At 41.6% G+C, this 11,905-nt stretch overlaps 1 protein-coding gene across 1 annotated transcript in view; it reads left to right on the forward strand.

Annotated features, from left to right (window-relative positions):
• Positions 1-11,905, forward strand: part of Ocrl (Oculocerebrorenal syndrome of Lowe) — a 34,738-nt gene that overhangs the window by 21,451 nt on the left and 1,382 nt on the right. The window contains exons 12-20 of the mRNA XM_077630991.1: positions 1,783-1,983; positions 3,624-3,692; positions 3,770-3,866; positions 4,830-4,954; positions 6,017-6,127; positions 6,498-6,599; positions 8,534-8,618; positions 9,863-9,990; positions 11,421-11,535. Coding sequence (XP_077487117.1) covers positions 1,783-1,983; positions 3,624-3,692; positions 3,770-3,866; positions 4,830-4,954; positions 6,017-6,127; positions 6,498-6,599; positions 8,534-8,618; positions 9,863-9,990; positions 11,421-11,535 — 1,033 coding nt within the window. The remainder of the gene's footprint in view (positions 1-1,782; positions 1,984-3,623; positions 3,693-3,769; positions 3,867-4,829; positions 4,955-6,016; positions 6,128-6,497; positions 6,600-8,533; positions 8,619-9,862; positions 9,991-11,420; positions 11,536-11,905) is intronic.

Genomic DNA, 11,905 nt, shown 5'->3' on the forward strand with positions numbered 1-11,905 from the left:
GACTCATACTAGCATCTGCTAACCGCTCACTTAGTCTTCTCAATCATAACCTCAAACACGCACCTATCCACGTAAAAGAACTTGCCTATGCCACTCTAATCAACCCTAAAATCGAATACGCTGTGGCCATTTGGGACCCTAATCAAGCCTACATCATTGCTAACATCGAATTCTTGTAGAGCCATGCTGTACGACTTATCTTTTCAGGCTACTCACCTTCCACAAGCATCTCAGCAATAAAAAAAAAATGCGCCAAATTGGAATACTTATCACATCGCCATATACTTGCTTGTCTAATACCCCTGTTACCAGGGCTCTTTTCAAACGCTATCGATTCGAGAACCTTTGAGATTCTCAATCACTGTCGAACCTCGAAGCAGTTGTGCCGCTGCTGCACGGCAAACTCAATCACTGTCAAGAGTTTCCATCATCTCGTACCAAGGTGTCGTGGCGCCATTATCGCCGCCAATGATTTTGCAGGCATGCTAGCAATGGTTAGCAATCAGCTCAGAAGTTTGACTTGAAAAGGTTAAAAACAAAATGTTAATTCTTTACATTAATATTAATCATTCTTGAAATGAACTTCCATGTTTTTCCATGAAGTCCCATGTTTTTCAGAGATGATACTGCAGTGAATTTATTCTTCAGCTTGTTGCTGTGTACGCTATGCGTCTGAGACTGCACAAAGCCCTCGCTCAGAGGCCTTCGAGACCTCAATAGAGTTATGCGGTGCTCCATTGACTCAATAGACTATTGACTCAATGGCCATTGGAGCCACCTATTTAGAAGTGCTCGATTGGCTTTTGAGTCAATAGAGTATCTGTTCGAGGACCATCGAAATGACAGTGTGACAGTGGTATAACACTTTTCCATGAGCTTTATCATCATTCACCCCTTTACACTGTAGCAGTCATATTTCAATGGGGGCAAAATGCTAGAGGCCTCTGTACTGTGCGGTGTCGGTGCACATTAAGGAACTCTAGGTGGTCAAAATTTATGGAGCCCTCCACTACGGCGTCCCTCACAGGCAGAGCCACTTTTGGAAATTAAACCCCGTAAGCAGTAAGCCATTCACCCTTTTTACATTTTTTTTTTTTCAGTCACCTGTTGTCATCTTTCCACGATGGGATCACTGTTTTAAAGTGTAACGCATAAAGTGCCACTGATCATCATATGCTAACTGATTCATTCCTCATACTATCATTGAGTGGAGTTTGCCATCGGAAATTGCTACTGAAACTGACATAAAAAATTCCAAGAACTGATTTACTCTGATGGAAATGTACAGGGATTTTATTTTTATTTTTTTTCCTTTCGTTTTATGTCTTCTCTTTTAATTATTCATGGATATTTTTCATTGTTGAACTCGTTCTTTCTAAAACCTATCGCATTTAATAATATGGTTGTATTGTCCCCCTCCCCATTCATGTGACCCATAAAAGCCCTCACAGGGCTTTTACGAGTAACATGAATGAATAAATAAACAAATAGATGTTGGAGGGCACAGTCCAGAAGCTGCTTAGTGGCTGGACAGAGGTTGTGCCCCGTTTACTTGGCAGTGGTAGGCGGCACACTTCAATGCATGCTTATTTATCTGTACGAAAAAACTAGGAAAGCAATACACAGTTTACAGACATTTTTGTAATAATAAAAAAAATGTACAAGGATAGTAGAAGTTTAACATAATGTTCAGCACGTTTTTAGTCACTAGTCACTAAAACCATGAACGTACAGTCATGCATTGAAGGCTACCTTAAATGGGTTCCTTGTTGACCCTTGCAGGGACCCCATGTGGAGCAGCTGCGCTACAGCTCCCATGAATCGTTCACACTCAGTGATCACAAACCAGTCAGTGCCCTCTTCAAGGTGGGCGTCAAGGTCATTGATTCAGCTCGCTACCGCACCATCTATGAGGAGATCATGAAGAAGCTGGACAAGTTGGAAAACGAGTTCTTGCCTCAGGTTGCCGTGGACCGGCTTGAGGCAAGTGGCTCCTACCTGACCCTGATTACCTGCTAGTTTTAGGTGGAAAGGATATCTGCACCTGTTGCTTATAACATTGTTGTTAAAGGACTGGAAAAGTGTATTTGTACTGGGGAGTTTTAACTTGTATTTAATGGAAAATGTGCTTTTGTTAATTTAACATAAATTCATGGACATTGGTGAAATAGTTGCCAGGGCATGTCTCTAATCTGGGGAAAAAAAGAAAAAAATCTTCCCAATGTGACATGAGCCCTTGGACATTTACCATTAATACTAGTTTTTGCTTTCGCACCTTTCACACATTTGACTGAAATGTACAGCTTTTGTCAAAAGTATAGGGCCCTGGAAGGGTTGGCTTCTGGACACTGCTGTGTGGTTTGTTGTGTAGCGACAAGGTCCCAAATTTCCTGAAAATGAGAACAACTCTTGTCCTCCCATCTTCAAAAGCTAGGACATCCATGGATGCTACAAGAGCTGCACTACAAAGCTTAGAAGCAAACCCCTTGAACTCATTACTTTTAACGAAGACTGCACAGTCATGGACAGAGGTTTGCGGGATGCGGGCCCGCAGAAAAAGAAATGCATTTCTGTGTGGCCAAGCAAGGCAGGCAAATAAAAGGGATACAGACATGAGGGTGCTTGTCTGCTCCATCCTCTGGAAAAATTGCGAGGCAACCCAAAATATATTTTTTTTTTCTATGAATCTACATCCCACAAACTTTTGTTCATTACTCTACAGTGGAACCTCGACATAATGAACGCAGATGTTATAAATTGTTGGCTATATCGAACTGTACCTAAGTATTTTTAACAAACATGCAATTTTTACTTTATGTGTCAAACGCGATGGACCATATAATAGATACAACGGACTCACCTGTGCGAAAACGCACCCGTTCGGATGGCAGGCAGCAGGTTTCGCCGCACTACACGAACCATTAGTGATTATGTGGCAAATGTCCGCACCAAGTTTCACGCTTTCATCTCTCACTAATGTTCATATATCGCCCTCGCTAGCAGCTCCACGGAAGATACAGCGTCATAGAAGGTTTGTAGCCAGGCGGTCAACACGTGTTCACGCCTATCACACCTGTCGACAGCACCCCGGAAGCAGCGGCGTGGGTGGTCATAGCCTAGTAGTAACCATCCTGCACTCTTGTCAGCCGTCAAGGAGATGATGAAAGCGGTGATAGCTTTAGCTCTGACATACATTTTCCATGCGCCACGGCCGTACTGCAGGGAAGCCACCCTAGCTAGCACTTTGCCTGCGCCGCTGCGTGCTGGCAATGTTGTGCAGGGAAGCTAGCGCAACTGGCGCTTGGTTTTTGCGGCCATCGGAATCGCCGCAAGCACCGTTGCAATGTTGCTAAAACTTCGAAAAATGTCTCCCTGTTTCCCTAGTAACCATAGCCCGAGTTGCCATCCCTTCACTGACTAAACTGCGCTACTCTTGCATACGTTTTTGACAAAATTTTGTATTAAAAATTTTGGCTACATCAAATTACTTTACGATTTTTTACCTGTTCTCTATAACAAAGTTCGACTATACATCATCACCTGTATGTGACATACTGTAAGACTTGTTTGCTACTTCTGCACTCATCAAAACACTCTGAAACTATATTGAAATTACTTTCCAGGTCCAGTTTGAAAAGCTGCATTTCATGGAAAGCCAAGTGCAGACTCTTACAGTTGCCAACACTGGGCAGGTAAGTTGCGTTGTGGTTACTGGCTAACTCGAAAGGTAGAAAAGTTGCTAAGCATGCTTAAATGCTATCTGGCGCAGGTTCCAGTGGAGTTCTGTTTCCGCCAAAAGCTGGACACTGGCAGATACAGCAAAGAATGGCTGCGGGCCATCCCTGCATCGGGAGCCATCAAGCCAGGTATAGGTTTTGCAGCTGCTGCAAAATATTCATGCTACATTTTCCATTACATACTTAACAATCATTCATGGCACAGGACCTGATTTGAAGCTTTTCATTCAAGTGTTATTTCTTGCTATGTCCCAGCTTGTTGCAACTTAATGACTTCTGTTGGTTCTGCTAATGATTTGAGGTAATGATTAGTACGAAAGAGAATTATTAAGCCCGAGGCAGGTAAGCTCACCAAGGCCTGCAGTGGTGTTCCAGAGCTAAAATTGAAAGAGGATGCCAGGAGCAATGATTTTTGATAGGTGAACATCGAAGGTGCCTGTTCAGTAGCTGAAGATTTAGGCATCAGACTGTGAATAAAGGTTGTCAAAATGGTGGGTGCACAACTGCATCTTTGGTTTGTTCTCACATGTTCTTTTCTTCATTTGGAAAATTTCCACTAGGGTCAGTATAGCAATGATGCAGAATAAATGTCTATCGAACTATAATAATTAGTTGTCAATGAGTATTACTTAATCGTTGCAGGCATGCTAATTTATATCACTCCAGAGTACTTGCACCACACATGCATCATTGTTATACTAACCCTAGTGGAAATTTTCCAAATGAAGAAAAAACATGTGGGAACAGACCAAAGATGCGGTTGTGCGCCCACCTTTTTGGCAACCTTTTGTGTATGGAGGTTTTGCTCTGGTGAGACATTTGTGTTTACTCATGGACATCATGCATTGCCTTTTTGCAGTTTTCCACCAACATTCCTTATTTTATCATTTGTTTTTTTTGTAGTCAGGCTGATGATGATGATGATGATACATACAGAAAGATTTTTTCTACAAGTTTCACAGAATACTTTATAGTTTTTTGTGGTTGGACACCGGAACAATCATATGCTTCAAATTTTGTTTGGAGTTGCATGTGGTGTGTTCAGTCCTTCAAGAATGCTGCTCAAGAAGGTGCCTGCTTTCGTTTTGTCAGGTGAGACGTGCCAGGTGTCTTTAGAGTTGTGTGTGGACAAGCGGACAGCATGGCAGCTGAACAGTGCTTCAGACACTCTCGAAGACATTTTGGTGCTGCACTTGGAACGCGGGAAAGATATTTTCATATCCTTTAATTTGCGCACTGCTCCTTGTAGTGCTTTTTATTTTTGCTAGAATTCTGTTCTCTTGTTAGGGGCCATTGAGAATGTGCTAAGAACAGTGCTGGTAGACTAAAAATGAGAGCAGGAAGGTGTGGAAGTATGATTCATAACTGTGTCTGTTGTAGAGTTAAAGAAGTATAGACTCCTAATTTTTCGTTGCATTTTCTTTTTTTGTAATAACGTGCAAGACATTAGTATAGATTGATCGCCACCTGGTATTCACCTACAACTGCTAAATAATTTATAATCAGATTTTTCCTTTCACCTGTTTCGGTTCAACAGCCGAGCGATGACTGTGACATGAAAGGCCTGTGTCATTCAAGTGAAGCATGAGAAACACTGAAATATTATTGCTGCTCCTTTGCTCATTGTGTTCCGGCTCTTGAGGCAGGCTAGCTTTAGCATTGCGGTGAATTAAAACGATGAGGCACTGATTATATCACAGTTTTTCTCATGCTTCATGTGACCTATACAGACCTTTGACGTCATAGACATTGCTTGGTTGTTGAAACCGAAACAAGTGAGAGGAAAAATTTGATATCAATTATTTAGCAGTTGTAGGTGAATACCGCGTGGTGATACATGTATAGTAAGGTCTTACGTATCATTACGAAGAGAAAAACATGCAGCCAAAATATAAGTTCAAGATGAGTGCACAGCACTGTTCTATATTGATTGATTTTGCCCATTTTGAATAATGAATCTTTCTAGCAGCTTTCTTTTTTTCTGCATTGAAGGTACATTGTCTAATGTAATGAGCTCATAACAATTTTTGTTCTTTCCTCTGCTAGATATAACTATTTTGAAGTTTTTTATCAGTATGCTAGAAGGCTGAACAAAAAAGGAGTTTAAAATCCATATAGAGTTTATTGCCATTTTTCAAGGGATGTTTAGGGCATATATTTTCTTACAACTTTGTCGTTATAACTGCCAATTTTGTTATTCCAAGTGGCGTCCTTGTGTCTGATGATAAGCTGTGTGCCACATGAAAATAGCAGGGTGAATTTCTTGACTGCTGGCTCACGTGACTGTGTCAGGAGAGTATGAGCCAAGCTGCTATGGATGCTCCCTTGAAGCCTTGGCACGTATTCCGTGCCCTGTCCGAGAGCTTGGCCGGGAGCAGTTGCTGAAAATAGTAAGTGGTCATTTACTTCTGTGATCCACATCGCCCAAGGAGTGTTTAAAACAACTGGGGCAGTGTTGTTTCTTTTGTCTCCTGTTTTTTTCCTATGCTGTTAGGTACCAGTAGTGAAGCAAATTTGAGAGAGAGAGTAAAAAAAACTAACACTTTGCAGTGTATTTGCTGCAATGGTCTCATTAATGTTCAGGCAGATTGCTTACCTATGGTTAAACAGCTTACACGAAAATGCTATGCTGAGAACTGTGGCCATTGTTCTCCCATGCCAGCTACTTGTATCGTGCCTGTGCAGTTACTGGAAATGAGCCTCATGGCCAACATTTCTTTGAGTTTCCGCACTGGTGGTGCTGTTCTGGGGCCATTGCAGGAACGGAACCCCTGTGAAGAGGGCCTCCTGGCAGTGCCTTTCGAAGTACCCAAAGAGCTGTGGCTCCTTGTTGACCACCTCTACAAGTATGGACTCACCCAGGTGGGCAGCACAGGTGTGGGAAGCGGCAGACCTCTAGGAAGCATGAAGAGTTGTCCACCTGCATTTAGTGACAGCGGTCCAATCCACAGGGGTTGTATTTTAGGATTGGCTGAGTATTAAGTTGGGCTCCAGGTTCAGGAGTAGCCACTTCTCAGTTTCTCAAAGCTGCATAGCAAATAGGGCTCTGCAAATGGCTTGAAATTTCGAATCGCATTGATGGAAGGATTTTCTCGGATATCTGACTCATTTTTGAGGCTTGCATGCTTACAAGTGTGAAATGCAATAAGCTGTCATTATTTTGAACTGTGAATTTTGTTGAACCAAATTCACAGTGTAAAAGAATGGTTTACAGTTTATGGGGGTTTAACATCCCAAAGCGACTAAGGCTATGAGGAACACCGTAGTGGAGCACTCCGGAAATTTCGACCACCTGGGGTTCTTTAACGCGCACTGACATAGCACAGTGCACGGGCCTCTAGAATTTCGCCCCCATCAAAATTCGGCATCCGCGGCCAGGATCAAATCCGCGTCTTTCAGGTCAGCAGCCGAGCGCCATAACCACTGAGCCAAAGCGGCAGAAATTCACTCAGCATGAATGACTTTGCTCAGGGGTTTGACAGCAGTACAAATGTTCACACAGCCTATAATGCAACATCAAGAATTTTGTAAAAGAAAAAAAAGCCTTGCATGCAGATGGCAGCACTCGGGCAGCCAAGGCGTGGCAGGCTTGGTAACGAACTGTCGGCGGTGTGACCTTGTGGATGTGGGTGTAAACTGCTATCATATATGATGGATGAGATTAAAGAACTTGTACGCACAACAACAAAATGGCTTTGTTGTCATGTAACTGTAAAGCATAGCATCAGTTTTTGGATCTGAATGCTCGCACTCTTAACTAGCCCCCATTTCTGCACGAGTACATTCTGGCTCACTCATATGGCGCTTGTAATTCTTCATTAAAAAGCTGTGTCACAGTGCACAAAAGATAAATCTCTTGCAGTATCTTTTATTCTGAGGAGAAGCATAATACTGTGTGTCTGGACAAAGAAAAGTGTGAACAAACAGTTTTGGTGATGTGGTGTGATAGGATATTCTGCTGTCGTTTTACATCTCGGAAGTAATACAGCGTATTTCAATGCTTGTTCTTGCCTTTCTGCGTGACCTTGTGGTTGCCATCAAGTTCTCAGAGATGCTTTGTGAAGTTATACAAAGTAGTCTGGCTGCATTGGCTATATAGGTATGCTCTCGAATATGTTATTAACTTATTATTGCAAGCAGTACACTCTTGTCAGAAAGCTTTCAGAGGTAAAACTGTTTGTGATACTCTTTAAGGTGCACTAAAGAAGAATCTGAACTCGTCTTTTTACCGTGGGAGCTCTATCTGAGCATTCTTAGAAACTTGGAATTATTGCCCTGTGCGGCCGATTGCCCTAATTAAATCAAATTAAACGTCCCAGCTCCTGCCTTTTTTTTCTTTAACTCAATGCGGTAGGTAGGCGGAGTCAACGCGTTTCAGCCAGTCCAGTGGCGGCTTCACTCTTGCTTTTATTTTGTTTTTTAGGTTTCTGTGAATAAACAGTTTCAGTCACAGAAAATATAGCCACAAATCAGGCCCACAGAAATAAAAATACATGTGGACTCTTTGATTTACGTATCACTCCGCCGATGGCAGAGTGGCAAGCCACCACGGGACTGGCTGGCGCGTTGGTTGACTCCTCCTACCTACGGCCTTTAGTTAAAAAAAAAAAGGCGGGAGCCGGGACGTTTAATCCGATTTAATTAGGGCAATTGGCCGCACAGGACAATAATTCGAAGTTTCTAAGAATGCCCGGAATGTGTAGATATAGTTCCCACGGTAAAAAGACGAGTTCAGATTCCTCTTTAGTGCACCTTTAACTGCTTTCATGTGTGCTTATGTCTTACTTTGTCCCCAGGATGACCTTTTCCAGCAGTCTGGTCTGAGCTGGGAATTGCACTTGATAAGAGATGCCCTCGATGCACGCCTTGATGGTCACTTGCGTATCCTTCATTTCATTTCCTTTCATTTATTAATACCCTCAGGGCCATTTGGCACGACAGAGGGGAGTGATTAAATGGGTAACACATTAAACAAAAGCAAGCAACTTAGCAAAATACAATGTACAATCTGTTAGGCTCCTAATTATACAATGTCGGCTAGTGCATTTTTAAAACGTTGGATGGTCTTCAATGGCGGCGGTCAGTTTGGATGTGTAGTCTTTTATTTTTATCTAATCGAACAGGGACATCAGTGAATTTGCTTCATTGCATCTGCTGTTTTGTAATACTGCCTGACTTGTGGGCTGATTTGGTGCATCAGACTTCTAAGATAGAAAAATTGCATGCCATATAAAACTTCACCCACCATGTTCACTCACCATGAATATAAAACTTACACAGGGCATAGAACTGAAAAGAAGAGCATGCAGGACTAATGCGTAGTGCAAGAGTAATTGTACCAACACATAAATGCTCAACTCTAGATAACATTGTACAGGCGAGACAGAATTGGCAACAAGGAAGAAACGTTGTGCAACACGTTAGCACCAATATTTTGTAGCTGTCTCTTCTACTCTTTGATTGTTATTGGGGAAAAAATTAATCTAGTGTCCTTCCCCACTAGTTTTATCTACTTGATAATTAAATTTAGTAAAGTCTAAAGAACTACTTTTTCGCCTTGTATCGATTGTGCAGTGGAGTATACTGCTAATGAAAATGAAGTACTTTTCTACAGACCTGTTTTTTTGCCCTTACACACACAGAAGTTTTTGTATATTAGTTATCAAATATACGGCACTAAAGTCATATTCTTATGGTACATTCAGTACATTTGCTGTTGGGGCAATTGCTCAGCCTTGCATTGCATATTAACTATGGTGGGAAAGCCCTACTGGCATTGTTCACAACAGCGCAGGAAACACAGACAAAAGGGGAGAATAGACAAAACAAGTGCTTGTTTTGTCCATTCTTCTTTTTTGTCCGTGTTTTCTGCGCTTTTGTGAACAATGAATATGTACCAACTCGCCCAACTTTTTTCACTCTACTGGCATGCATTAGCTGATTGTACAATGACTTGTGTGCTGTTATCCGGGGACCCCAAGTACAAGCACATGTATGTAGGTCTAAAATGACAAGCATTTCCAAATGTTTTCCTCGCTGAGTGTATTCATTTCCCATGCAGTGTTTCTCTAATAGTGCCTCAGAACTGTTCACATGTGCATTCCTTAGCAGGATATATTCCCTAGCGGGCAGTGTACATTCTATGGCTGAAGCACTTCTGCTATTTTTGGACTCTCTGCCTGAGCCTGTGGTTCCTTATGCCTGCTACCAACGTTGCCTTGATTGCTCAAACAACTTCATTCTTTCTAAGCAAGTAGGTTGCACTTTCTCGCATGAACTTGGCCTTGAATTTCACGTGTGAACTATTTTGCAGAATGCATTTATATTTCTTGCTAGCTGCTGCCAAACAGTGAACAGATATGTCATTTATTTGGCCAATTTACGGCCTCTATATTCTGTGGGGAGTATTGAGAGTAGGGTTTCAAGAAAAGGCTAAACATCGCTGTAGCAATGCTCATAAAAGAAGTCGTTGCACTTATTACTTGTGTCCATCGATATTGTAGCATTTATTGTGTCACAGATCATTGCCTAACTTTGATTAGACTTCAGTTCCTTCAGCCCTTCGTGAATGCATGGCAGTGCATAAGTGCTGATGACTGACTTAAGGAGGTATGTAGCAAATGAAATGGCTAATTTAGCCAAAATTTTGTTTCTCAATTAACTCTTCTCCAACTCTCGTGCCAAAAAATTATAGCAAAATATGCAGGACACATTTAGAAAATTACGTTCTTTTCTTTATGTCTGGTTGTCGAAAATTGTGAGCGAATCGTGTTTCTGATGGTCTCAGCACATCACGAATTCTGCTGGTTTCCCCATGACGAAGCACCACCATCTTAGTATCACCACGAAGAAGAGAGATCAAAAGATCAGAGCTTCCTTTGGTTACATTGCCAAATTTCTTTGGCCAAAAGCAAAAGCACACGAAGCAATAAATGAGGCAACAAGGGAATAATTTTTGTTCGATTTTCTCAGCTTTCACTTGTTGTGCGGTTGCTGTTACTCATCCCATTGGCATTTCATAATGAATGATAGAATGTTTTTTTACAGGTGAATCCCGATACATTGAGCAGTGCAATAAAGCTCTTTTTTTCTATGTGCATATGAAAGAGATTTTGAAAGTTACGCTGGGGTTTTAATTTTTATTTCCACGAGCACCGGGGTCCTAAAAAAAGAACTAATAGCTTTATTGCACAGAACAAGGCTTTAGGAACGTGCCGACATAAAAAACTTGTGCACTTTCACTTTGATTCTTTAACGCTCCATGGATGACTTTAGGACGGCTTTAATTGTAATTGCTCAGCAACTGTGGCAGATAGCTTAAAATAATATGCAATTATGAAATCTGCATAAAAAGTTACATATGTGTGCCAAATTTGGTTACATTTCATGTATAAATCTCGAAAATAGTTTTAATTGCTGTCCCTGCTCAACTTTTGATATGTTTAAGGATTGGAACTGGAGTGACTGGCGGAATCAAAATTGGGCAGTGACCTTGTCCTTTTAAGGGAAGTGCAGCAAATTGCTAAATTTGACATTTCCAAAGCGGAAGCTACTTAATTCGTTCTTGACCTGAATGGCCAGAGAACAATTCAACAGTTGTTACCTTGTTTTGTATGTTTCAATTTAGAGTCAATACCTTGTCAAGGACATCAAAACCCAATCTTTGGATGCCTTTCTGTGCAGGTTGTTTCCCAAATGGTGCCGGATGTCCACAGGCACACATTCCTCTACCTGGTCTGCTTTTTGAAAGAGCTTCTGGCACACACTGCAGAAAACAAGCTTGATGCAAAGCTCCTGGGTAGGTCCAACTCAAGACTGCAGCTGACACAGGAAGGAACAGAATGGGTGGTAGTTCACAAGTCGGAAGCCAGCTTTTCAAGACAAAAATGACAACATTAGTATGCTTCCTCTGGGAATAGTGCAGCTGGGTCCATATATATGTTGGTGCCTTTGATGGTTTTTTCTTGCCCCAGCTGTTCATTCTTCTTGTGCGTGGTTCTTGCTGCATTATTCCATAGTCTCCTTTATACTACTGCTACAATGCATGCCAAATCACACAAATTCCATGAAATTTAAAAGTTGCCAGCTTCTCACTGCTAATTAAGTGCAGCTAGAGTGCTCAGATTTTTTTTTTTTTTTTTCAATTTCAGTGTATGCTGCAGCATACA

The sequence above is a fragment of the Amblyomma americanum genome, chromosome 7 (genome assembly GCF_052857255.1).
Source record: "Amblyomma americanum isolate KBUSLIRL-KWMA chromosome 7, ASM5285725v1, whole genome shotgun sequence".
Classification (NCBI taxonomy): domain Eukaryota; kingdom Metazoa; phylum Arthropoda; class Arachnida; order Ixodida; family Ixodidae; genus Amblyomma; species Amblyomma americanum.